General features: G+C 48.8%; 1 protein-coding gene across 1 annotated transcript in view; it reads left to right on the top strand.

Moving 5' to 3' along the window:
- The first annotated feature begins 3,839 nt into the window (after nt 1–3,839).
- The window catches only part of LOC118080878 (sodium- and chloride-dependent creatine transporter 1), a 29,242-nt gene continuing 5,752 nt past the window's right edge, over nt 3,840–27,329 (top strand). Inside the window, exons 1-12 of the mRNA XM_060271267.1 lie at nt 3,840–4,293; nt 8,537–8,785; nt 12,973–13,104; nt 16,143–16,407; nt 17,545–17,677; nt 20,631–20,765; nt 20,993–21,096; nt 23,577–23,701; nt 24,424–24,536; nt 25,306–25,443; nt 26,465–26,567; nt 26,778–26,878. Of these exons, the coding sequence (XP_060127250.1) occupies nt 4,263–4,293; nt 8,537–8,785; nt 12,973–13,104; nt 16,143–16,407; nt 17,545–17,677; nt 20,631–20,765; nt 20,993–21,096; nt 23,577–23,701; nt 24,424–24,536; nt 25,306–25,443; nt 26,465–26,567; nt 26,778–26,878 (1,629 nt within the window). The 5' untranslated portion in view covers nt 3,840–4,262. The remainder of the gene's footprint in view (nt 4,294–8,536; nt 8,786–12,972; nt 13,105–16,142; nt 16,408–17,544; nt 17,678–20,630; nt 20,766–20,992; nt 21,097–23,576; nt 23,702–24,423; nt 24,537–25,305; nt 25,444–26,464; nt 26,568–26,777; nt 26,879–27,329) is intronic.

Consider the following 27,329-nt stretch of genomic DNA (forward strand, 5'->3'; position numbering starts at 1 on the left):
ATAGCCTCAATCCACAAATGCCCTTTGCCCTAGCCGCCTCAGGGAAGGGAGCCCATCAAAAGAGCAAAGCACCTTGGGGGGGGGGGAGTGAACAGATGAGGGAAGTGAACCATATGGGGATGGGGATTTTAAAAACCACCTTCCCCCTTGTGCTTCTATGCATAATTGGACAAATGGACTTGTCACCGCTGCGAATAGTTTTTTTCTGGATTGCCTGCACCAGAACTTTTCCCAGAATGGCCTGTGCAAGAGGAGGTTCCTCCGCAGGGAAGCCCTTTTTTATTTTATTTTTTAAGGTTCTCTGCAGCCGGAGGGTTTGAAAACTGCTGAACCACGCTGTCTCCACGGTGGTGTGAAGCCCTTCGGCCTTGCCTTTGATTCTCACACTTTCCTATCTGGCCCAGGGAAGATACAATGTGCTTCCTATTGGCGAGGAGGCCCCAGAAATATCCTTGGCCTCTTTTCACATCACAAAGGGAGCAAGCAGGCGGAGGCTGTGCCTCAGCCTATTTTTCTAAGGCATTAACCCTCACTCCTCGGCTTGAGAAAAGGGGCCTCCAGTGTATGTGTGCTTGCCCTGTGAGCCTGGTTGCTGCCTGCTATATAGGGAGACTTAGCCATGCCGTGGAATTGTTTGCTCACAGGGCGCCATGGCAACCGGGCAAGCCGTCCATGGGAATGTGCTCCCAGTGCCGATTCTCATGGGCGGCTTGGGGGTGGGGGGGTGGGAGGAAGCGTTAGCCGGGCTGGCGAGAAAAGGAGGGAAGAAATGGGCATTATCTCGTACGGGCAGGAAGCTATAGTAATCTCCATCCTGCACATAGCGCTTCCCCGCTTCAAATGGTCAAAATGCTCTGCGTCGCCGTTTCCTGAGTCATCTTCACGGCTGCCTGAAGACATTTTTGCTGCTTGAGGCAGAGCAGCAAATGGCACCCATCCAGCAAATAAACTATTTTGTCCTCAGGTGGTCTAAACGGCTTTCCCCTGGCAGCGGGAAGGGGTTTGTTTTGTTTTTGTCTGAACTATTTATTTTTGTGTTTTTATCCTGTACAGTATTTTTATCTCGCGAACCGCCCCGAGATCTTCGGATTGAGGGTGGCATATAAAGAAAGAATTTTTTTGCTGTGAGGCGAAGGCCAGAAGCGGTCGCTTATCGTTACTGAATTTATTAACGGTAAACGACAGCTTCAGGCCTCCGCCTCACAGCAAAAGTAGCTGCCTGAGGTGGCACCGGCTGCCTCACTCTCCCCAACGGCAGAGCCGGCCTTGCTTGGAGGACAGGCCCATATTCTCTCAATGTAACAAGAGTGAAGGAGAGGCAAAGCTGAGCAACAATGGCTTCTCCAAGTCCGCCCAAAAAAAATAAGAGCTGTGTTGACACCAGAGACATGCACAGGGCCTTCCAGAAGAGGCGTTTTGGTTCATTCTCACTTTCAAATTATTCCTGCCCCAGCTTATCTGTTCTTAGGAATACCACCTCCCTTCACCACCCCTAGGCCGCATGTGTTTTGTACAACATGGAGCAATCTTTTGAGAAACACAGCTTCCCGTTAACGAAACACAAGTTTCTCAACCTCAGGAAGAAGTTTGACACAGCCTGGTGCTATATAAACAACACGGACACCACTCGGGCTAGTGGGTAGTACATTTAAAACTTGTTTTGGTAATCTTAATCTTTTAATCTTTTTTTCTTTTCTTCTTCTTTTCTTCTTTTCTTTCTTTTTTGATATCCAGGCAGTAGCATTCTGCTTTCTCTAGAGGCATTAATTTTATCCTCAATGGAGCCATATAGCAAACTTGCTATGGCTTTAATAAGCATTTTCCAATATATCGGGGCAGGCAGCCTTTTTCAGCCTGAGCCTTAGAGATGCAGTCCAGTGGTGGGGCATGGCCAGAGGCTAATGTAAGGTTACCAGATGTCCCCATTTCTTGGGGACAGTCCCCAGATTTACAAATCAGTCCCCTGACAAAATCCATTGAAGTTGAAAAGTGTCCCTGGATTCATTGGGGGGGGGGGGGAATCTGGTAACCTTAGGCTAATGTGGGCCAAGAAGTGAGTGTCAATCATAACCTTTGTACAGTCAGTTCCTGAACACACACCTCCATAAACCCCTTCCAGATAAGCAAGGGATATAATAAAATTTAAGGACACATTTCAGCCATGTAAAAACATGGAGGGTGTGACAAGGCCTGAGGAAGTGGTATGCCCCTTCACCAAAGTTTTTATATTCTTGTCAGATCAACTGTGTTGATATATTATACCTTATATCATTTTTTTCTGTTTTCTCTTTGTTAATAATACTTCTAATTCACTTTCCTTCCTTAACATATTCCCTCTAGATTTATTTTGGACCCAAAATTTGGTAGGCAGACATCATTACTTTGATTCAGTTGTTTTAATGTTGCCATTTCCTAACCATTCCCATTCTTTTCCCCAAATTAATTCACAATACTTCTGCACAAATCCCTTCCCACAGGGTCACCGTAAGGCTAAACTCCTTTTTAAATTTGCATGTTGAAAACAGATTGCACTATAGGATGAAAAGCCCCCGCCACCTCCTTTCCTCTTCCTTCCACCACGAAGATACTTTAGATTCCTATTATTCATATTTTGTTAAGGTATTTTCCTAAATCAAACCAATCGAACATTTCATTAATTGTGTTATGTTTGAGAGCCAGTGTGGTATAGCAGTCAGAATATTGGAGTAGGAGCTAGGAGACCAGGGTCAAATCCCCATTTGGACATGAAACTCACTGGGTGGCCTTGGGCCGGTCACTGCCTCTCAGCCTAACCTCACAGCATTGTTGTGAGGTTTAAATAAGGAGCAAGGGAACCACTACCTTGAGCTTCTTGGAGAAAAGGAGGGCTCTAAATGTAATGAATCAATAATACGGTATACTTAGTAATGGTAATCCCTTTATTATTTCACTAAGTTCCCTTTGCTACTCTCTGTCCATTAGAACATTTATATAAACTTTCCCACTCCATCAATTGCTTTTCTGACATTTTGAAAGAATCATAGAATTGTAGACTTTGAGGGTCGGTTTGGTCATCTAGTCCAACCTCCTGCAATGCAGGAATATTTTGCCCAACCTGGGACCGAACCCACGACCCTGAGATTAACAGCCTCCTGCTCTACTGATTAGAGTTATCCCAGCTTCCTCAATATAGACATATTCTGTTGTTCTACAGACCCAGGAGATATTTAAATAAGCCTTTCTGGATTGCCCTTTACCAGTATATTACAAATTAATATTCTCATCTAGACGTTAACCCTATTTCCAAATACCTCACTGCGCAGCGTCGGCTGCTTGGCAAGGTTCATCTCCCTTCCTGATGGCCTGTGGGCTTCTCTTACGTGGCCGTCTGAAACCTTAACATTGGCCGCTTCATTTTAAGCAACCGCGGATTTTAGCCACAGGAAGGTAGATTTAGGTAAACAAACTCCCTTGGCCGCAAAGCTAAGACGATGCTTGCGAAAAAGCCTGGGTGGGGTGGGAGGAGGGGAAGGACTTCCCCAGAAAGTTTAGGCATAAATCTACCCGGGAGGAGCCTGTGTAGTTGCACAAACTATTCTGCCCCCCACAAGGAAAGGGTTGCAAAAAATGGTTGATTATTGAGCGAGTCTTGTTTTCGCTCAACTCGGATCCCCGACTAGAAAGAGGAACCAAACCTCTGCGCCTGCTTTGCGCGCCTTTCGCTCCTGCGCTTGCAGAATCCAGGCCCTGCTCTCTCTCTCTCTCTTCTTTCTTTCTTTCTTTCTCTCTCTCTCTGGCTCCACCCTGCCCACTGGTGCACCTGCTCGCCTCCATCATCTCCCAGTCCCAGCATTTCCATGGTACCCAAGCGCCACCCCGGACTCCATCTCCCGGCATGCAAGCGGCAGGCCTGATGCCAGCAGCGCCGGGCCAATGAGGCGCGAGCGGGGCGGGAGCCAAACCCGAGTCGCAGCTGCTGCCTTTCTCTGCTGCGCCTCTGCTGCGAGGAACCACAAGCCTCGCTGCCGGAGCTGAGCGATGGAGAGTCGTCTCAGCGCTGCCCGCGCCGGCTGGTTCTGAGCTCCAGGCCCTGCCCAGACCGTCGCCCGCCCCAGACCGTTTCCCTGGTGTAAATCCCCATCAATGAGGTTCTTCCGTCTCACCTTCAAGTGCTTTGTGGATTGCTTCTGAGACCGCACCGAGATCCCCAACCAAGACCCGGAGCCAGCTTTCCCGACACCCGACACCCGTCTCAGCCTCCTGCCCGCTAGCCCAGTGTGCCAATGGCTCCAGTGCCCACCGAGACCTGCTCAGGTAAGCGCCGGCTTCGGAAGTAGGGCCGGGTTGCATTCCGGGGTGTGGGGTTTCAGGGAGTCCTCGTTTCTCCTACCTTGCTTCCTGCTGTGGATGGGCTCAGGTAACCGGTGGCATGCCACCCGCGAAGCATCACTGGCGACCCATCCGTGGCCACCCAGTGGACCCAGGTGAACAAAGCAGTGCCCCGTCCCGGCTCGGGTGGGAGACTTAATACAATAGCCTCCCCACTCTGCTTTCAAATGCTGCCATCACCAAGCCTCCTGAGATGGATGGGCTCAAGCAGCCGGGCTGTATCCGCCTTTTGCCTCGCCGGCATCTCTCCCCGCCTTGTGCCAGAAGTACGTCCTGTCTCTGCCAAGGTGTTCCTGCTCATTGCCTCTCTCCTCTCTCTGCCAGGATGCCCTGTGCTTTGCAGCTTTCCATGCTGTGCCCGGGGCACATACTTTACTTACTTTATGACTCTCCCTCGCTGTGGCCGCATCCATTATTTCCCCCTCTCCTTTTGAAGGCAGGAGTGGTGGCACTGGCAGGAGGTTTAATCAGAGTTGGGGGTTCTTTTGAATACAGAACCGGGAGGGTGAGTATTCTAGGGGAACTCATGTGGAGTCAATGGGCTATGAACTCAGGGTGTGTAGTCTAAATCAGCAGCAGCCTCCAGCTTTTTCAGATCCAGGGCCCACCTTTAACCGAAATGTGCATTTGGAAACAGATTTCTTACTGTTATTTATCTATGGTGGTGGAGCTGCTGCCCTTTGACCCACCTTTAATCAGCAGTGCACTACGGTTGCCATTTGGCACTGGATGCCCACATGTCCGAGTCCGAAGCAGTTATCCTGTTTGCGGGTTCCCCATAGTTCATATAGGCTGGTTCTCCAAGACGAGGGCAGCTGGCAAAAAGAAGAACTTGGAGGTTTCTGTGCATCAGCCCCTTATAAGGCAGCAACTCAGCTGGAGCAGAAGGTGTGTGTGTGTACATTTGAGTGAGAGAAAACAAGATTGTTTTGTGTGCAACCATCAACCTCCAATCACCTCCTCCCTGCCCTCATTCCTTTTTATTGAGAAAGCATGTGCTCTTCACAGCATTGCCCAAAAGAATGCCCGTGAGTGGTGCCAACTAAGTGGCTGATCTGTACCCAGGCGAGGGAGGGGGGGGTAGGCAAGGGTGTCCGGCAGCCTCAGCCCCACAATTGGGGAGGATTAGCTCCGTCACATGCCAGGGCCTTGGATGCACGTTGGCTGTGGGGGGAGGGAAGCCAGACGAGGAGGAAAAGGGGCTTTGTGTCTGGGCTGTTGTTTGCTGCTTTGCTCTGCTCACAACTATTGTCTCTTCTGGGGGCTTTTTTGTTGTTGTTGCTGCTGTTTCTGTTGAAAACGGGTCATTCCCACCCTCCACCCTGGTTTTGCAGAGGCTGCTCAACACAAAAGGAGATTTTCAGGGCTTTCCCCCAGAGTAAGGTTGTTTTCTTTGAGGAATTTGGGTTGTCCGTTGAGCGGGGCTGGCGACAGCGAGAGGCTGGGCTCTCAGGTTCCGCTGTGAGTTACGATGGTGCTGGAATGGAAAACACCCTTCCCAGTGCAGACCCCCACGTTTCTCCTATGAGCTTTGTCTCTGGCATGCCACTTCTTTGCTGGCTAGAAGGAAGGGGAGAGGAGCTGGCTAATTCTCTCTTTGGCTGCGTACACACCACACATTCAAAGCGCAGTCCCCCCAAATCCTGGGAACTGCAGTGGGCCCTCGGAATTATATGCCCAAGAGGTAAATTGCGGTTCCCACAATTATATGGGGTGAGATAGTGTGCTTTAAATGTGCTTCGCGTGTATGGAGCATACGCAGCCTTTATTTCCATCGCTTCAGAAAGAAAGAATTAAAAAGGGATCCCGCAGCTCATTGGGAGTGGGGGAAATGGAAACCACCATGTGCAACAGCCCAATAAGCACTTCAGTGTGTGTGTGTGTGTGTGTGTGTGTGTGTGTAAACCCACTGTGAGTGTGATTCCTGATGTGTGGGTTCCTGTGACTCCCTCCGCATGTGTATGAATGTGTGGATTCAGCATCGCTGCCTAGTGGGTGACTCACCACCCTGCATTGTGACGTCGAAACTCGGACTCCAGAATGAGAGAGGGTGGGTTGTGTGTGTGTTTCCCCCTCCCCTTTAAAAGGGTTTTGCTCATTATGTAAAAGGTAGGCCTGGAAAATTCCTGCCTTCTTTAAGCTGCTCAAGTGTTTCTGAAGTACTTGGCGCTTGAAGAAACGAGAAAGCAGAGATGGGCCTCAAAGGGCAGGCAGTGATGCCAAGCTAGCTCCTTGGCACAGGCTGAGGCAGATTTTCAACCTGGGAAACGAGTGCCACTCCTGCCCTGCCCAGGCCAGGGAAGCAATAGGCTCCAGAGCAAAGCCATAGCATTAGGGGGAGTAATTTTACCCACTGCTGGAACCCGCAGGAGAAGGCAAGAGCTCTTGTGCTCTGGTCCTGCTTGCGGGTTTCCCACAGGTACCTGGTTGGCCACTGTGACAACTATTAACTGTGGCAACTATTAACACTGATTAGAATCCTTACACCACCTGTAACTTGATATGAAAAGGATTGGGGCAGGGGTTAGGGCAGCACCCCGATGTTCTAAGGCAGCAGCTAGAGGCACCAAAATGTCACAAGATGTAGACTCAGATGAGACCTCAGAGATCGCCTAGTTCAGCTCCACGAGGGACCTGCAATACCTGGATGCAACCACTGCGTCCCTAACAGGTGGGTGTCCAGCCTCTGCTTCATTGCCTCCATCGGAGAGCCCACCCACCTCCCAAGGTGGACTGTTCCATTGTTGAACAGCTTTCGCCAGTTCGTTGCTCCTAACCCTTTTAGCTGAATTCTGCTTCCTGGCAATTAACACTGGTTGGTTCTGGTCCTGCCCTCTGGAGCGACAGAGAGCAAATTCCTCCCATCTTCAGTGGGGCAGCCTTTTAGATATTCGAAGATGGCCATCATGTCTTGTGGAGTCTTCTCTTCTCCAGGTTATAAACTTACCCAACTTTTTTTTCAGTCATTCTTCTTTGTTTCCAGGACCCCTTGTATTTTTCTTGGTCACCCTTTCAACTGATCAATGTCTGTCTTACAATGTGGCACCCAGAACTGTATTTTAGGCACAGTTGGACTAGTGCAGACTAAGAGTAGAACTATTGCTGCTCGTGATCTGTTAATACAGCCTGTGCATTCGTTTTTTACGCTGCTGTGTTTCACCGCTGGCTCATCCTTAGCTGACAATAACCTAAGATTCTTAAATCCTTTCCAGCTGCATTAATACAAAGCTAGGTCTCTTTTCTCAAACCTACCAACCTCACCCAGCTCCAATCCTGTATTTTTGCTTATTGATTCTTAGTACCTATTTCTATTGAATTTCTATTGCATTTCATCTTGCTGGATTTGGCCCGGCATTCCAGCCTGTTGAGGTCTTTTTAAGACTTGGTTCTGACTTTTATGGCATTAGCTTCTCCTCTGTGCTTTGTGCCATACCCTGATTTGATAAGCTACTCTTTCGCCCAAGCCGTTTATAAAGATGTTTAGCAGCACAGGACCTTAAGACGGAGAGCTGTGTGGCATTCAAGACCTTGCTCCAGGCTGATGCAGTGGCATTCATGAGCAAGTTGCTCGGTATGGCTGAAGGTTGCTAAGGTATAACTAACCCATAGTAAGTGATCTTGCAAATGACACTCAGGAAAGGGTGAGTTTCCGTCGATTATTAGGTTTCCTCCCTAAAGTATCTCTCCCAGGGTAAAAGCAAGCGCTGCTGTCCATTTGTATAATTAATAAAAACTAGGCAATTTACAGCCTGTGAAGGAAATAACTACTAAACAAGGACAAGCCACAAAAATGTTACTTTCTTTGATACTAAATTTTGACCGATGCTCATGTCTTTTGTTTCTTTGTCATGTGTTACGTACTGTTTTACTGGTATTTGTATGCCGAAAATGAAACAATACAAGTGGAAGAGTAAATTCTTTCAGATGACTTCTGAACATTCCGGTTCTGTTTCTTGCTGAAATTTAAGTTTCTAGTCCTGTTGGTGGCAAAGATAAATGTGAAAGTTGGGTGGCAAAACGTAGAAGAGACGCGTTCAAAAGGAGGAAGCCCAGGCTAATTATCCTTTTCAGCTCTCGTGCAGCCATACATTGCGATTGTTCAAAAACTGGCTTGATCCCCTGCACCTATTGGTTGATTTGACTAATCCTTTGTTCTTTGCCTTGACAGAGGGCAGTGGGTGCTCAGAGCTGGCTGAGGCAGAGGGTGCCGAGCCGACTAGTGGCACAGCAGAGTCCACCCATGAAGGGAGAGCCATCACTGCCCCTCTGGTGGTACCCGTGGGCCCCGGGAAGCTGCCCGTTCCTGAGCGGGAGACCTGGACCCGGCAAATGGATTTCATCATGTCCTGTGTTGGCTTTGCTGTGGGGCTGGGCAACGTCTGGCGCTTCCCATACCTGTGCTACAAGAATGGAGGAGGTGAGGAGGTGGCTGCGGGGGGGGGGGGGAACCAGGTTTGGTGGGTGAGAGCAGGTGTCTAAACTGAGTGTGAGAAGACTCCTCTCTGAAAATGGACACTCTTTTTTTTTGGAGGAAGTAAAGAATTTGATATGGGAAGAGGTAGCTTCTAGTGACTTGCAAGGAGCAAAATCATCCTGGTGCCCTGTAGTACCTAACCCATTTTTTGTTGTTCCTATGGCTATAACATCAGCTTCCCTATTCCGTGTCCTGACACATTGTGGGCAGCTTCTTCTGTTCACTTCTGGTTAGCCTGGGTCAGTGCAGATGAGAATTTTTTTTCATCCTAAGTGGTAGAAGACTACCGCGAGTATACAAATAGGTGTGGGGTCTGTTGGTAGCAAGTGATGTATGGGATTTTACCATGTGCTTGAACTTGACACAGAAGCAGCATGGAATCATAGAACTGTAGAGTTGGAAGGGACCCCCAAGGGGCATCTAGTCCAACCCCCTGCCATGCAGGAATCTCAGCTAAGGCATCCATGACATATGGCCGTCTAACCTCTGCTTAAAATCCTCCAAGTAAGGAGAGCCCACAACCTCCCGAGGGAGACTGCGAGGAGCATGACAACATTCTCTCTGCTGCCTGTGAATATGCTCACAGCCTAACTAGTCCCATGCACTGTTAGCTGTGTGCTAAGTTACCACTTGGTAAAGAATCATGGGGCTATATCCAGCCAAGTACTGTTCAGAGTAGACCCGTTTAAATTAACAAACCAAAGTTGGTCACGTCCATTAACTCCAGTGGATCTACTCTGGGTAGGACGAGCATCGGCTGCAGCCCCACCTGACCAGTCAAGCTATACCCTCGGATTGTAACTTTTGCAGCTGCAAAATTTTGCACCGTCCCTAAAATGTGCCTAATCCCTGACCATGCATTATTTCTAATTGGGACCTGGTTAAGTAAGTAAGGCTGGAGACAAACAGTTGTTTTTAAGAGGCAAGAAAGTGACTCAATTTTCTTTGTCCCACTGTCAGATTTGGAACCTTTATTTTTTTAACCCACTCTACAGAATCCTTTTATCAGAGAAGAAAAAAGTGGGACACATGGTGTTTCCTGCTTGGCAGGGGGTTGGACTGGATGGTCCTTGTGGTCTCTTCCAACTCTATGATTCTATGATTCTACATGCATATACTTTTGAGCAAAACTCTTTCTTTCAAATTGCTTCTAACTATGGCGCTGTGGTTAAACCACTGAGCCTAGGGCTTGCTGATCAGAAGGTCGGCGGTTCGAATCCCTGTGACGGGGTGAGCTCCTGTTGCTTTGTCCCAGCTCCTGCCAACCTAGCAGTTCGAAAGCACGTCAAAATGCAAGTAGATAAATAGGAACCGCTACAGCGGGAAGGTAAACGGCGTTTCCATGTGCTGCTCTGCTTCGCCATGCTGGCCACATGACCTGGAAGCTATACGCTGGCTCCCTCGGCCAATAATGCGAGATGAGCGCGCAACCCCAGAGTCGGTCACGACTGGACCTCATGGTCAGGGGTCCCTTTACCTTTACCTTATCCAAGGATTGCCAGGCTCTGGCCCAGGGATGGGAAACCTCTGCCTCTCCAGTTGTTACTGCACTCAAGCAGCCCTGACCAGCATGACCAGTAGTCAAAGATGTTGGGAGCAGTAGTGGTTCCTCGAGCCTGACATCCCTGTTTCCTGAAAACCTTAGTTTTCATTCCACATGGACAGGGGCTGGTCCAAGGAAAAACTGGGATAGCTCTGCACGTGCTCAGAGGCATCATTCTGTATTGTTGCTCTGCTTCTCTTAGACCCAGCGCTGAAATCAGATTCCTTAGCTGAGCCTTCTGATTCAGTCCTGGGTTCTGAATTGCAGCGCTCCTGCTCCTTTCTGCCCTCATTCCTCCATGTGGGACCTTAATGGCTTTCCTTCTGCCCTGTATTCATCTCTCGTGGCCACTGGGAAAAGCATAACCCACATACCCAGCTGAGGAAGTGTGTGTGCAGCATCACATGATGTTCCAGAGGGGTGGGAAGGCGGGGAGAGCGAAGGAGCCGCTGTGAGTACTTTGCTCATTGGCTTCTCAAACCTTAGCAGGGTGGGAAGATTAGTCTCAGTTCAATGAGACCAGATGAGTGAACCTGAATCCTCTGACTGGCACTGGTAGATTTTGCAAGCGGATTCTGTGCTGCCGAGCCGAACGGTCTGGGATGCTTTTCTTTCAAAGGGTTTTGTAACACAAGAGAGAGGGGGGGCGGAGCGGACAACGCTTCGTCTCCAGCAGTGTCTGAAAGTACAGCAGGCATCCCTACCCACAGATGCAAAACCGCTATGGAAATCATCAGATGAATCATTCTGTGCCCCCGCTGATTTATTCGATCCACGTAGTGAGCAACACAATTCAAACTGGGTTTATGTATAACCTGCTTCTAAAATAGCCAATTTGGGGGGGGGGGCAGACGGCGGACACAGAGGAGATTAAATCAAGGCCATGTGACTCCAGAACTAGCAGAGTGAAACAAACCACCTTTAAAGGCCACTGGGTCCATGGATGTTAGCCAGGTGGAATTCACCTGAAAACAGAGTGGGTCCTAGGCCTTGTCCATTGGTTTGTGTCCATAGGATTCAGTTTCTAGGACACAGCAGCAGATGCTCAAGAAAGCATTGCTTGCAGTGGCCTGCACCACATGCCAGGGAATGCCTTCAGTGCAGTGGAGGGGGGGCTAGAAGCTCACATGCAAAGAGGGCTCCTCCTGTCAACTTGTTTGTTGAGCATTCATCCACATTTTGCTTGCGGAAAGCTTACCTGGAGGGAGGTGATTGGATGATGTCTGGTCCTTACTGAGACTTTGTTCTGGCGGGTTGATTGATTTGAAGTATTCGTAACACGATCTTCATTGAATATTTTCAATCCCAGAGCAGGGAAGAAGCAAAAAAATATACAACAAGTAAGTATATATACAGTGGGGAAACAACAATATACAAAATTACATATATGTTTTTTAAAATTCTTGACATTGTTTTTAGAATTGGTAAAGCAGGTTTTACTGTTTTTAGAGTTTAAGGAAATGATTTCTTTGTTTTCAGAACCCGAGGTTGTGTGTCTTCTGATGGCTTTGTGCTATGAAACTGAGCCTCACTTAGCTTGAGGACAGGGAATCTGCTTTGCCTGCAGAAGGTCTCAGATGCAATCTTTTGTGTATCCGCGTAGGACATTTCCCTTTAGTCTGTAAATGCTGGAGAACTGCTGCCAATTAGTGTTGACAGTGCTGGGCTAGAGTTTGTATAGATGCTCCTAAATGTACAAGAACCCATTGCAGAAGTAAACAGGAGCTAGGGATCAACATCCCCACCCAGGGCCATCTTGAGCAGATCGCGCGCCCTGGTGCTGAGGGGCGGAGATCGCTCCGCCACTCGCCCCGCCCTCGCAGGGCGCAATTGGTTTCCGCGCGGCTTCGCCGTGCGGCGCCCTCCTTGCCAGGCCGGCGCCCAGCTTACCAGCCCCCCGCCATGGTGCACTGCGCCACCGGGGGTCTACATAGAGCCGGCCCTGTCCCCACCCCACCTTGAATAGCAGGTTGGTGAACAACAAGGGAGAGAAAGACGTGATTCCTGCATTACAGGGTTTGGACTAGATGACCCTTGGGGTACCTCCCTACCCTATAATTCTATGAAAATGGGTAAGACTCCTTTGTGTCCACATTTCTCCTAGCATCCATATGAAACTGCTGAGCCACGCCAACGACTTTTTATTTAATTTATTCATTTAATTGGGTTGTTTCCCTTCACTGTTCTGTACAATTTATACTCAAACCAGCTCACCAAAAATAAACCCTCTAAAAATATCTTAACAATGAAATGATTTAAAAGTTTGGGGGGGGGGAAATGGCACAGTTTATGTGCAATTAAGATGACAGCATCACAGAGCGAAAGATTCCAAACAGAGCAGAATACTAACCATGTCTCCTCGGAAGGAGGCTTACCCCTAGGTAAGTGGGGTTAGGAGTATAGTCTATAAGTCTAAGCGGGCATCGAATGCTTGCTTAAACACACACACAAAGAGAGTGAGGATGACAGGACTCTCCTGGGAGGGGTTTCCAGAGTTTTAAGGGGTCACCACCGAAAAGGCCCCGTGTCTCATACCCCTCTGCAGTGCTTCTAACAGCGACAGGGCTGACTCCCGATTTCTGCACAGGTGTGTTCCTGATTCCATATCTACTAATCGTCTTTGTCGGGGGGATCCCCGTCTTCTTCCTGGAGGTGGCCCTGGGGCAGTTTATGAAGCAAGGTGGGATCTCTGCCTGGAACATCGCCCCACTCTTCAAAGGTAAAAGGCTTGGAATGTGAACCGCATAATAAGCAGGCTATGCTTAGAAGCCACAGGAGTTGCTGCCAGGGAAAAAGCATATTCTCAGGGCCAGCTTTAGGTTTTTGGGTGCACTAGGCCCAAGAGATACCTGCAGTGTGCCTGCCTCCTTGCTTCTGGGCCCAGTCCATACAGCCCTGCAGAGGGAGAGAGCCCATGGGAAGCAGTGGAGCCCCTTGAAGTGGTGTGGGCTTCTGCATGGGCCCAACACTGGCCTTAGGTAGCTCCAGAGAGCCTCCTAGCAGAACAGAGGTTTTTCCATTTGTGTTTTGTGGGTCCCCAGCGTGACATAGAGGCGTATTAGGGGTTCAGCAACAATAGACATGTTTGCTTGAAATAATGACGTCCTTCCTGAACAACTTACCCCCTCCCCCCAAGTACATTCAGATTTAGGAAAATGTCAAGGGCTCTAAGAATGCGCTCTCATGTAACCTGGGGCAGGGCTTGAATTATATAGGGGCTGGGTGGAAGGCTGCCCCCTTTTGTGGCTGCCCGCCCCTCAGCCAGGCCCATGCAGAGTGCGGGGCGCCCCGGGCCTTAGAGAGCTAAGCTGGCTGGGGGGACTCTGGCAGGGACCAGCTGCTTTTTTGAGTTTATAACAAGACTCCCACACCGGGCCTCAAGCAAGCTCCTGTCTTTCGAAGGTTATGAGGCAGTTACAGTTTGCAGAGGGAGTCTGTGAAGTGTGGATTTCAGCAAGCCTTCCTGTGCGTCATTTGAGCCCTGCTGAGCAGCTCAAACAAGGCTTGCCCTTCAGGGAAGAAGAGCCCACATCGACTTGTCTGCCAAGGAACCTTGCATGGGGATTCCATGGTGGATGCCTGGCCGGGGGTGGGGGCTCGTTGATTCAATATGGAAACTCCTCCCTGGAAGGCCTGACAACCATTTCGACAGACCAAGGATGAGGAAACATGAGTGGCGCTCCCAATGTTGCACTACACTTCCCTCCAACTCTGAACATGAGCCGTGGGCTGATGGGGGCTGGAGTGCAACCAGACTACCTCCGCCCTTGCTGTAGACCAGGCATCCCCAAACTTCGGCCCTCCGGATGCTTTGGACTACAATTCCCATCTTCCCCAACCACTGGTCCTGTTAGCTAGGGATCATGGGAGTTGTAGGCCAAAACATCTGGAGGGCCGCAGTTTGGGGATGCCTACTGGAAAAGAACTAGCACAGCCCTGAAAAGGAGCAGCAGAGAGGGCTCCCTGAGGCCCTTTACTAAACAGCTGCTTGGAGGATGAGGACATGGGAGTCGCGCCTTTGAGTTAATGGAGAGCGTGGGGTGGGTGGGGTCTGCGAATGTAGACCCAGGACTGAGTCTGCCTGTGAGTGGAGAATCCCCTTTCACTACCACCGATTTTGTCACTTCTCAGTACTAGCCACCAGCGATTCCCCACCCCTGCAACTAGGGTTGCCAGACTCAATAGTGGACAGGACTTCTGTGCCTTTAATTGCCCTGCTCTCTTTTGAGTCTGGAAACCTTAAAGAGAAACCAGCAGACCCTTTGTTTAATTTCCAAGCAAAGGGCCTGCTGGTTTCTCTTTAAGGTTTCCAGACTCAAAAGAGAGCAGGGCAATTAAAGGCACAGAAGTCCTGTCCTCTATTGAGCCTGGCAACCCTAGCTGCATCATGCATTCTCCTTCCAACAGAGCTGGGCCTACACCAGCGAGACAGATAAGGCTACACTAGCACACCGGGGTGGGAGACAGACATGGCAGATGAAGCGAAAGGGCAACAGCCGTGCAATCGGTAGAGGCGTTTTGACGTATGGCCTGAAATGCCCCGTAACCATCCCCCTTACGTACATTAGCAGTCAGGGTAACGTGGGGCTATGAGGATTCTGCCAACACGTTGAATAATGTATTGGATGAAGAATTCAGAGCAAGTTTTAAAGTCCTTAAGGTTATTTCAGGACGTGGTGGCGGGAAGCTTGAAAGCGTGTGGGCCATGTCTCTTGTGATAGCTCAGAATTTGGACTGGGGGGCTGAATGAAGGAGGTGGGGCTTTGACAGAGACTTGGCTTTCCCCTTGCCTTGCAGAATAAAGTGTGCAGATTAGGTAAACGGATGCTTCATTTGTATATGAAGACACACCTCTTGGTCCTGGCTTTTGACACATGAGATAATTTATTTTCAGGACCCGCCTTATTTCTGTGAGCGATAGAAAGTTGCTTTAAACTGTTTTTAAAAGTTGTGTTTTATTTGTAGTAACACCCTGGGACCTTAGTGCGAAGGGCAGGCAATGAATAATGATAGTAACAGCAACATGTAGGTTATAGAATTGAGCTTCCCGTGATGTAGAATCTAGGTTTCCCTGGCGCAGCTTCCCCCCCCCCTGCTCCCCAGGAGAGTCTACGCCTCCTTCGCTATCAGCTATGCAGCTCAGACGGAAAGTTGTCATGGAAGAAGCAGGTGGAGTTGGGCAGGGCTTAGGCCTAGTCTGCGCACGCAGCAGAGTGAGGTCGTGGGGTGTTGGAAGTGCCAGAACGGACTGTAGCTCAGTGGCACCCAAAAGATGCCAGGTTCAATCCCTGACGTATCCAAGGGTGATACCTGGGGATGTGGCCTGCCTGAAATTCTGCAGAGCTGCTGCCAGTCAGTGTGGACAGTACTGAGGTAGATGGACCAATGACCTGAATTTGGTGTAAGGCAGCTTTCAATGGATCTCAGGCTGTCAGTGAGGGGCCGCCCCACTTCCTTATTTTATTTTTTTAAAAAAACAACAAAAAACCAGGAGATGGAAAACAGTGCTTATTTTCTATTTGCAGGGAGGTCTTCCCTTTCCTTTCACGTAAGGGAGCATTCAAGATATGATCTCTCACCTGGAAGGTAAAGTGGTACATTCTGCTCTACCACGCTGGGACTCTACCACTTCATTCTCACTGCATGCCCAAGCCAGGCCTTGGTGGGAATTGAACATGCTGCCCTTCCCTCAGGAAGAACCGCATGCCTCCTCCGCTTTCCCCTGGGCCAGCCTCTGACCATCTCGTTTCTCCCTAGGCCTGGGCCTGGCCTCTATGGTCATTGTCTTCTTCTGCAACTCTTACTACATCATGATTCTCGTCTGGGCCCTTTTCTACCTGGTGCACTCGCTGACGGAAACCCTGCCCTGGGCCACCTGCGGCCACTCCTGGAACACCCCCCAGTGCACTGAGCTCTTCGGACTGGGCGGCTGCTACAACAACAGCACCAACAACAGCAGCAGCACTGCCAGAAACTGCAGCAACCTGGCTGACCAGCGTTCGCCCATCATAGAGTTCTGGGAGTGAGTGGGTACTAGTTCCCTAGAGGGATACCTGGATGTTCGTCTCTTTGGGGGGGCGGTATGGGGCCTGCAGTAAAGGTTCGTGAATTCACAGGGTCAAGTGGGGAAGAATGAGGGGAGACTGGAACGTGAGGGAGAGGAATGGTTCAGACAAGGAGGGGGTCCTACACATTTTTGTGCCTGAGGCAGAAAATTCAAAGGGTGCTTTCCATGGGGATAAAAAAAAAGACAGTATATAATTTATATACATTAATTATTTACTAACATTGTTTATTAATCGCCTTCCACACACGTTTCTAGGTGATTGTAATGGTGTTGTTGAGGCCACTCTCGAGTAAAGACCATGCTTGTCTTTAACGGTTTTATTGTGCATAATATTTACAGTGCAGAGATAGTAGAAAACATGACCTCCTGGTCACTTGCAGAATCCGGGAGTGGACGTTTCCTGTTGCGTGGCCAGCATAAGAGCTTAGGCACCCCAAAACACCTCCCCCCGACCTTACATTTAGTGGCGCGCCTTAATCCGGGCGCCGGAAGGGGCTGCCTGTTCCCATCCACCTGCTGGTCAAGGCGTTGCAAGGGCTCTCCAACATCACTGAGCCTTGCCTCCTCCATTCCTCTAACTTCCACCTGACCCGCTGCTGCTGCTGCTGCTGCTTTCACTGGGCGAAGTGCTGGTCAGAAGGAGGGAGGGGGAGGTTCCCTGTAGGAAGGTCCCCTGACAGTGATGTACAAAATATAATTAAAAAACAGCTTTAAAAATAGCCCAGAAAATAACAGCGGATAAATTTAAAAACAACACAAAGGAGAAACCCATTGCAGAGACCCGTTTTTAAATATTATATCAATTATATTAACGAAAGTGATTGACTATTTGCTGCCTTTTAATGGTACCCGAAATCTGTCATCTGAAGTGAGGTGCTACATTTAGTTAGTTAGTTAGTTAGTTAGTTACTGTAGTTAGTTGTTTAAATCATTTATAACTCACTTAATATTTTGAATATCTCTAAAGCAATGCCTAATGGTAGGATCAGCACTAGATAAGGACAGAGGCAAATGGTTTTTCTTCTTGTCCTCCTCATGCTCAAGCTGCAGCCCCTGCTAAATTCCCTCTCCACTTCCTCACCCACCTCTTAGGAACAAGGTGCTGCGGATTTCAGGGGGTCTGTCTGAACCAGGAGACCTTAGCTGGCAGCTGATTCTCTGCCTGCTCACGACTTGGGTCATTGTCTATTTCTGCATCTGGAAGGGGGTCAAGTCAACTGGGAAGGTAACAGGTCTTTCTTTAAAAGTGTGTGTGCAATGTTACTGCGGGGGAAGCTTTTGAGGAAGTATAAAACAGTCGGTTATGGCACCAGGGCAGGATTTTAGGGCAAATGCTCAAGATTATGCTCATCAGGACACCCCCCCCCAAAAAATGTAGCAAGGCTGCCATAACACATTTTGAAGTAAACAATACACAATACCACCTAAAGCAGCCTCAGGTGGGGAGCCTCAGGCACCTGGGGGGGGGGGTTGAACCTCAATCTGACACATCCAGGCACCTCAATCTGACTATCAAGACTCACCAGCCATGAAGTCTGCCCTCTGTGGGTGCTTTTGGCTGCCCTTGAATAGTGCTAATGCCTCTTTGGGTTGTTTTTTTATATAAAAAAATAAGATTTCATTACAGTTCTTTCATTATACAATAAGATAAAAGAAAATAATGTAAATAAAAACAAAAACAGAGAAAGAGAAAATAAAACACCAAAGGAAAAAAACCAGATTTAAAGGGGGGGGGGGGAGAGAGGGAAAGACTTCCGATTTTCCACCTGTCAGTTACATAAAAGAAATTATTCAAAATATCCACTCTAGAATGACATCCAGCGAGTCTACTTTCTGTTAGGAAATATTTTCCCAATCTTCCCAGCCAAATGTCTCAGACTAATCCATTTTCCTTTTACACAAAAAAAAGTCCAAAGGGGCTTCTCTATTTATTAATAATTTCAGCAATAGCTTTTCTCTAACCAAACCTATCAACTTTGTCTCCAACAATTTCAACTACCGTTCCTCCGTATTAAGCAATGCTATGACGAAAACGCCTCTTGTTTGATGGATGGTGAGATGGGTGTGTCCGACTTTCCTGCTTGGCAGGGGGTTGGACTGGATGGCCCTTGTGGTCTCTTCCAACTCTATGATTCTATGATTCTATGACTTTTGCAGGGCTGCCATGTAGCCTGGGATGTATGCAGTTGTTGCCCCACCCACTTTCCATGGCTGCCAAGTCTCCCGTTGAAAAATGCGGGAGCAGCACCAGCACCGGAAGTCGCTTCTATGCATGTCCGGACATGCGTAGAAGCAACTTCCGGTGCCGCGCTATCTACGTCTGGGCAACAGAAATCAGGTGGCGCCAGGACCCAAAATGGAGCCTCCCTGGCAGGTAGGAAATCCAGGGGATTTACGGGATTTTTCCCAATCCGGGCTGCCAGCGGGAAACGGTTTAAAATACGGGGGTTTCCCGTGAAAAACAGGAGACTTGGCAGCTATGCCCACTTTCCCACCTGGCTCCACCCACCACTGCTATGTGGCCCCACTAAAGGTTCCCTATGAGGCCATGTGGGCCTCAAGCTGAAAAGGGTTCCCCCCCCCACTTCTTAAATAGCACCCTTTCTCTCCCTAATAAGTCTAAAGCCTAAAATTACATAACTGCTCCACTGATAACAAGTGTATATTGGCAATAATAACACACAGGGAGCGCAATGTGGTCAGTAATGACAGATCCATCAGCATCTTAATGCTGGAATTTGTTCTTTGTAGTTCAGAAACTGTAATAAAAAAAACTCCCAGCGAAGATAGAATCTGAGAACACGCTGTCACTTCCTCCTTCCGATGTAGCACTCGGATCTGTAATAATTTTCTGGTGGTGGTTGCACCGCTGGTGTTTGCTGAAAGGCCCAACCCCTGCCCAGCCACACATGACGTCAGCTAGTAATTGTCATTATACAATTGCTGTGGTGAATGGAAAAACGTTGCGTAAGCAGTGGTAAGAAAATACCATAATCGCTGTTAAATACGAGCAAATGCAACTGCCGTCCTATCACATCTGGCGTTAATTCTTTATGTGGATGGGAGTGAGAGGTTATACGGCCAGTACTCTTGTATCAGGTGACACCACAGTTGCCCTTATTTCTCCTGTGTGTGTGTGTGTTGCTTTTTGGGGTGGGGGTTCTGAGCATCACAAGTGTTTCTTCTGTGGCGCCCAACAAATAATTTCCTGGTGTGTCTCTGAGCCAAAAAGACACATTTTAAAATAATAAGTAAAGTACTTACACTTTTCAAATATATACATTTCACTGATTTTACATTCATTTTGACATTTTAAAACTTGACTTCCTTCTCCCTCTTTCTGCAGTTCCTTAAATTTACTATCTTCTGCATATCTGAATTAACTTGCTCATTTATTTATCTTCTTTATATACCGTGTTTCTCCAAAAATAAGACACCGTCTTATATTTATTTTTCCTCAAAAAAACACACTATGGCTTATTTTCAGGGGATGTCTTATTTTTTGCCTCTTCCTCCTCCTCCTCCTGCCATGGCCGGCATTGCGGCTATGCCTTATTTTCGGGGTATGGCTTATATTCCTTGAATGCCTAAAAATCCTGCTACAGCTTATTTTATGGCTACGTCTTATTTTCAGAGAAACAGGGTATATATACTCTTACATAGCTGCAGGTTATTACAATAATCCTGCCAGTGTTATTATCTGCTTACAATTTATCTGTAAATATTCAATAAACCATTTCCATTCTTTTATTTTTTTAAAAAGTTTGTCTCTTGATTTCTTATTCTTCCAGTAAGTTTTGCCATTTCTGCATATTCCATAAGTTTTTGTATCCATTCTTCCTTTGCTGGGACTTCTTCTTCTTTCCATTTTTGGGCAAGTACCATTCTTGCCGCTGTAGTCGCTCACATAAATAAATTTCTATACAATTTAATGTAGTTCTATCCCTATAATTCGCAGAAGAAAGGCTTCTGGGTTTTTTAAACATATGTTATTTTAAACATCCGTTTCATTTCATTACATATCATTCCCCAGTAAAAAAGACACATTTTTTTAACATGAGCCCCATCCTTTCCTCCTACAGACCAGGCATCCACACCTTGCAATCCACCAATCTGATTGCAGCCACTCAGCACCAGTGTGGTGTTGGCAATGTCCTAATAATATCCTTGTTTGTCAGGTGGTCTATTTCACTGCACTCTTCCCCTACGTGGTTCTCATCTTGCTGCTCTTGCATGGCATGACGTTGCCCGGTGCGCTTGATGGCATCATCTACTACCTGAAACCGGACTGGACCAAGCTTGCTGTCGCTCAGGTAAGAACTGGGATGCCACATTCACCAAGATAGGGGACGTGGAAGGTTTCAAACAGGGAAGCAGCTGGGGAAACGGAGGCCGCAGCCAATATCTGTGCGCAGGGAGGCAGGCCTTTGCATCTAACTGCACCTTTGCCCTCTGGCCAGGCCAGGCCTGGTCATGCAAACAAGAGTTCTGCCCGCCCACTCGGTGGGGGTTTATACCACGGCTGTTCCCCTCACCCCAGGTATGGATTGATGCTGGTACCCAGATCTTCTTCTCATATGCTATCGGGCTGGGAGCCCTGACCGCACTTGGCAGCTACAACCGCTTCCACAACAACTGCTACAGGTGAGGCCCCACACCGCAAACAGGTAATCTTAAAAAGAGATCTGCATGGCTTTCAGTCCCCAAGTGTAGAATCTGCTGGCTTTGTCTGAATCCTGATAGAGACACTGCTGTTATTTAAACAAGAGTTTGTTTCTAGCCCTTGTGGTCTTGAATAAAAGCCTTGAAAATGTTACTACCGTAGGACTTCTTCAAATAGTGGCATCTATACCCCCCCCCCACCCACTAGGTCGTCATCTCTCTCCTGCCCCCAACCACACCCCATTCCGCAACCTGCATGTCATCTTCCAACACATTTATTTCTCCCCCTTTTCTATTCTGCACAAGTACAGAATTTGGTGCAGTGCAGAGAATTCAGCAGCCTGACCATCTCCATTTCCTCTCTCCCTCCACTTTAAAAGCAAGTTTACAGCTAAGGCGACAAATACAGGGCTGAAATTGTGTGGGCAATGCTTGGTGAAACATCAGAAATCACGTGTGTGTGTGTATATACATGTGTGCTCGCAGTGTGTACTGAGTCGGGGGGGGGATACAGTATCATTTTTATGACTGGCAGAAGTTGAATGAATTATGCAAGATGAAAATGTCTGCAAATGTGCTTGATTTGATCATTTATGTTGGTCACAGAATTCAGCTTTTCTTGGTGTAGATTTTAGGTTGCATTTAGCATAGAAGTCTGGGTTGCTGTTTGTTTGTTCTTTAAGTGCAGAGTATGCACAGATATAGGGACGCGGGTGGCGCTGTGGGTTAAACCACAGAGCCTAGGGCTTGCCGATCAGAAGGTCAGCGGTTCGAATCCCCGCAACAGGGTGAGCTCCCATTGCTCAGTCCCAGCTCCTGCCAACCTAGCAGTTCAAAAGCACGTCAAAATGCAAGTCGATAAATAGGTACTGCTCCGGCGGGAAGGGAAGGTAAACGGCGTTTCTGTGCGCTGCTATGGTTCGCCAGAAGCGGCTTTGTCATGCTGGCCACATGACCTGGAAGCTGTACGCCAGCTCCCTCGGCCAGTAAAGTGAGATGAGCGCCGCAACCCCAGAGTCGGTCACGACTGGACCTAATGGTCAGGGGTCCCTTTACCTTTACCTTTATGCACAGATATGCATATTTCCTTCCATAAAACTTCTCTGTTTTCTCTATGTTGGGCGAACCCATGGGCTAGATTCAACCCACACCCTTGTCATCAGTTATTATTAATTTATATACTACTCTGTGCCAAAGTGTCTTCTAAGCAGCTTACAACTTTAATATATAGTGAAAATACTAAAAAAAGATTCCATTAAAACTACTAGTTCAGTTTAGGGGAGAGCTTGCTTGAATAGGTGTGCCTTCAGGAGCCAGCAGAATACCAACACTGATGGAGGGCATTCTGCAGCACTGATGCCACAAGCTGATAATCATCAGGCCATGATAAAACCGGCATGTTCCATTTGCAGATCGTAGTACCAGGCGCCAGAGGGCAATATGGTTTTTCATGCCATGTATGGTCTGCTAGTTACCTCCATGGTTTCCCTGAACTAATTTGCTGCTAATGCAGGTGAAAGCTGCATGCACACACACACACACAATCCTGGCAATGTCAGCTGCCAGGAAGCCAGAAATGGCAGGAAACAAACCTTTGAGCTGCTGTTTGCATGTGTCCCTCAAGATCGAACAGGTTGCCAAGTCCTGCTCTATGACATCTTCCGCACTCATACAAATTCGCAAATCTGGATAAAATAAGGAAATTCATAATTTAAATGGAGACACAATTTGTCTCGAATGCAACATTCGAGGAAGTGTGTGGAGTTGGGGAGTTAATATGGGAGTGGGGTGCGGCAAAAGCTTCTACCCCACATACCTTGAAGCCTTTGATGCACCACCACTGCCCTAAGATGCCCTTTGTGCAGGGTGTTGGACTAAATGACCCTCAGGGGTCCCTTAGAGCTCTACAATTCTATTATTCTAACTTGGTGGCAGCAGCAAGAGGTTAGCACAGTACAGCTGAGCTTCAGGAATCATAGAGTTGGAAGAGACCACAAGGGCCATCCAGTCCAACCTGCTTCCAGCAGAAGATTGGATAGTGCCTATATTGTGCACTGCTTGATGCAGCTGCTTGATGCCATCTGCGATGCAGAATCTTACCCATGCTTGGGGGGGAACCTCCCCCCCAAAAAAAGAACCCTTTAGCATCTAATGCTAGCCAACTCTGGTTTAATTTGAACCCCTCAACCTATACTTAGTGGCGAGATTCAGTCCTAGAACATGTGACAAGAGTACATTTTAACATGTGCAGAGTGTCTTTCTGTCATTGCAGGGGGCAATTGGGTTTATTAGAGGGAAGGAAGGGTGATTTCCAGGCAGGCTGGTGTCCTGGGCGCCTCTAACATGGTACAAGCATTGTAACCTCTTGTAAGGGAGGTGAACTGAGAGGGCACTGGGCACCCAATGGGTCCGAGTGGAGGGTGAGCTTGTGGCTATTGACTTGCCTGATCCTCTCCCTATAGGGATGCCTACGTCTTGGCTGTGATCAACAGCTCAACCAGCTTCTTTGCTGGCTTTGTGGTGTTTTCAGTCCTGGGCTTCATGGCATCGGAGCAGGGCGTGGACATCTCCCAGGTGGCAGAGTCAGGTGAGCTCCAGCTGTGGGGATTTCCTCTGATTCCATTCCCCCCTTTCCCCAAGAAAAGGCAGGTTCTTTGTGGTGTGGCGCATGGGTGCAAAATAGCTGGGAGGCAGAGCACCAAGCCTACTTGTAACCTCCAGGTAGCGCCAGCAAATAGCTCTTGCCTGAAGCCCTGGAGAGCCACTGCCAGCCAGCATAGACAATACTGAACTAGATGGAGCTATAATCCGATTTAGAAGAAGGCAGCTCCCCTGTGTCCCTCTGCTGAAGGCGCCAGGCACAATGGCATCTCCATTGAAAAGAACCTCAAGCACAGCAGCACAGGAGAGAACTTTGACTAGACCACGGAGAACTGCAGCCAATCAGAGTAGGAAGAACAGGACTGGCCAGGCCAATGGTGTGTTCTTTCATGCTAAGTTTAGGTAACTTCTTGGAATTTTGGGAGAAAGTAAGAACAGCCTGTTAGATCTGGCCAATGGTCCACCTTCATGCAGCGTCCTATATAGGAAGCCTGCAAGCTGGACCTGAGCACAGCATCACCCTGCCCACCTGTGTTTCCCAGTAACTGGTAGTCAGAGGCACAATGCCTGTGGCAGTGGAGGTAGAACAGAGCCACAGGTGCAGCTAGTAGACATGGGTAGCCTTGTCCTCCCTGAATTTGTTCAATCCCCAAGCTGGTGGCTATCGCTGCAGCCGGCACCCCTCTTAACTCACGCTGTCTCTTGCAGGTCCAGGCCTGGCCTTCATTGCCTACCCCAAAGCTGTGACGCTCATGCCGCTCTCCCCGCTCTGGGCGACACTTTTTTTCTTCATGCTTCTGGTCCTGGGGCTGGACAGCCAGGTAAGCCACTCATGGGGAGCATGTGTTTATTGAGCAGAGCAGCTGGGGGGGGGGAGGCACAATGTAGAAATGGCGTAGAGGGAAAGTGGCTTCTTTTACTTGCAGAAATCGGTGCGTGGTGTTTGTGCTACGGTTTGCTAACACAGCCGCAGACAGGAAGGTGCTGCTGTTGGAAGCATGGGAGGAGGAGGAGGTGTTTAAGAAGTTGGCAGCCGGGAGGGAGGGGGGAAGGGAGGGAGGGAGGGCATGCCACCCATAGCAAGGATGATAGGGAGCAGGTTACAATGGCATGATGAAAATGGGAGCGTAATGCTGTGCCCACAGGGCAAGTAAAGAGGAACCCAAGAGACCGAACCAGCACTCGCCAGTTGACCTGAATGCAAACGAAGCTCATGTGTTTGCACTGCTGAAGGGGCACAGGATGTGTGCAGAGTGCAAAGCAGGGCCAGAGGGAGTCCCGGGGGCCAGGTTGAGAGGCCTGGAGGGCCACGTCTCATAGCTGTCAACCCACCCTTTTTTTTGGCTGGAAATTCCCTTATTCCAGCGCCGTTTTCCGCTGCTATCCTGGATTGTTAGATATACCCTAGACTGTCCCTGGGACAGGTGAGGCTGCTGATCCCTTATTTTCAAACCCGAAAGTTGACAGCTATGCCACATCTCGACCTCAGTCCTGAGGTTACACAACTCTGTGTTAAGCAGAGCGTAGACCAGCACCTCATGCCAAGTTTACCTCTCTCTCTCTCTCTCATATGTTATTTCATCCTGCCAGTTTGTGGGAGTGGAGGGTTTCATCACTGGCATCCTAGACCTGTTTCCGCAGCCAGCAGCAGGCTCACCACGCAGAGAGATCACCGCTGCGATTTGCTGCCTTGTCTGCTGCATCATTGACCTCTCCATGGTGACTCAGGTGAGGCCGATGTGTGGGAGAAACCATTTCTATACGAAACGTGAGTGCTACATGGGCTTGCCTGGGAGGGGCTGGCTAGGGCAGAGCTCGTTTTCTGGGTGGGCCACCAGAAGCTCCTGGGCACAGTCCAAACTCCTGGGTAATAAGAATTACTCGGAAGGTGTAGTCAGTTAAAAAATGCCTCTCCACACCACCAGCACCCATGGCTTCATGAGCTGTGGCCTCCCTATGTCTTCCCAAAGAGAAAAGCCATCACACTGCATGCAAGATATGCTCTGGCTAGGACTCCAGCCGACCTTCAGGCCACAGTGTTTCTCAAACACGGGTCTCCCATTGTTATTGGACTACGACTCCCATCATCCCTGACCACTAGTTCTGCTAGCTAGGGATGATGGGAGTTGTAGTCCAACAACAATGGGAGACCCGTGTTTGAGAATTACTGTTCCAGGGGAGGGGAATTCCACTGACATGGGGTAACTACCGCGTTGTCACCTTCCCCATGTCCCCTCACAATCCTTAGGATATACCTGTTGAAAGAAGTATCCGTGTATCAGGTTCCAACCATTAATGCAACCATTAATGCAGTGTTTCCCAACCTTGTGCCTCCAGATGTTTTGAGACTACAATTCCCATCATCCCTAGCTAGCAAGACCAGTGGTCAGGAATGATGGGAATTGTAGTCCGAAAACAGCTGGAGGCACAAGGTTGGGAAACACTGCATTAATGGATAGGACAATTTCAGTTCCTTGGCAAGTCCCATCCTGAATGGCCGGAGCTAGAAGCTCAAGGCTTGCCCATTTGGCTGTGCTTGGGACATGCTGTTTGCAGAGAGGGGCCAGTGTCTCTTTCTGTGTGTGACATGTCTCTCTGTGATACACTGTCTACACAAGTCCCCGTAGCCCTGTCTCCATAGCCCCACTCCTCATCATGGCTGGCATTTCTCTACTTGGAATAATAATAAGCAACACGGATAATGCGCGTATTCGGTAATCAGTTCTTTTCCTGTGCCATGTGACCCTAGGGCGGCATGTACGTCTTTCAGCTGTTTGACAATTATTCGGCCAGCGGGATCACGCTTCTGTGGCAGGCCTTCTGGGAGTGTGTGGTGATTGCCTGGGTCTATGGTAAGTGGCAAGGGAGACACAGGGGCAAGGAGATTTCAGGAAAAGCAAACACTTTCCCTCCCTGCACAGTCCTCTGCTTGACTCTTGCTTTGGCTCCCCCCCACCCAAGGCTGCCGGAGATCTGGGTGCTGTGAATGGGGTCCTTTTCAGATTGGTGCGGGAGGGGACGGCCTGGCTCGAGGTTCAAAACTGATTCGCTCTTCCGCGCAGGAGCTGACCGCTTCATGGACGATGTTGCCCATATGATTGGCTACCGACCGCTGCCCTACATGAAGTGGTGCTGGTCTCTCATCACCCCAGTGGTGTGTGTGGTGAGTTGAAAGCAGTGGGGCAGAAGGAGAAGGGCCCCCATACAAATCTGGGCTAACTCAGCCTGGCTTTTCACACATTTGTTTTGACTTGTTGCCAGAATATTTGACTGCTGTGACTATGTTTGAGCAGCCCCGTACTGGTGTATGCGTGGTGGTGCTGATGGTGTTTTTAGATTACCTCATTCCCAGCTGCAAGAAACTTGTAGTTTGCCTACATTTAAATAGTACAGCACATGCTAAGGGACACTGGTCGTTTTTGCCTCTCCCCTGCGCTGTCCGACTTTACTCAAATGTGATGGCCCTTCTTCTTCACGCTGGATTTGTCTAACCTGCTTCAGGGGCAGGACAGCAGGGTTATCCCATTCTCCGTAGTTAGAGTTGGAAGGGACCAAGGGCCATTTAGTGCAACCCCCTGCAATGCAGGAATCTCAACTAAAGCATATTTGACAGA

Source organism: Zootoca vivipara, chromosome 2 (assembly GCF_963506605.1).
Source record: "Zootoca vivipara chromosome 2, rZooViv1.1, whole genome shotgun sequence".
Classification (NCBI taxonomy): domain Eukaryota; kingdom Metazoa; phylum Chordata; class Lepidosauria; order Squamata; family Lacertidae; genus Zootoca; species Zootoca vivipara.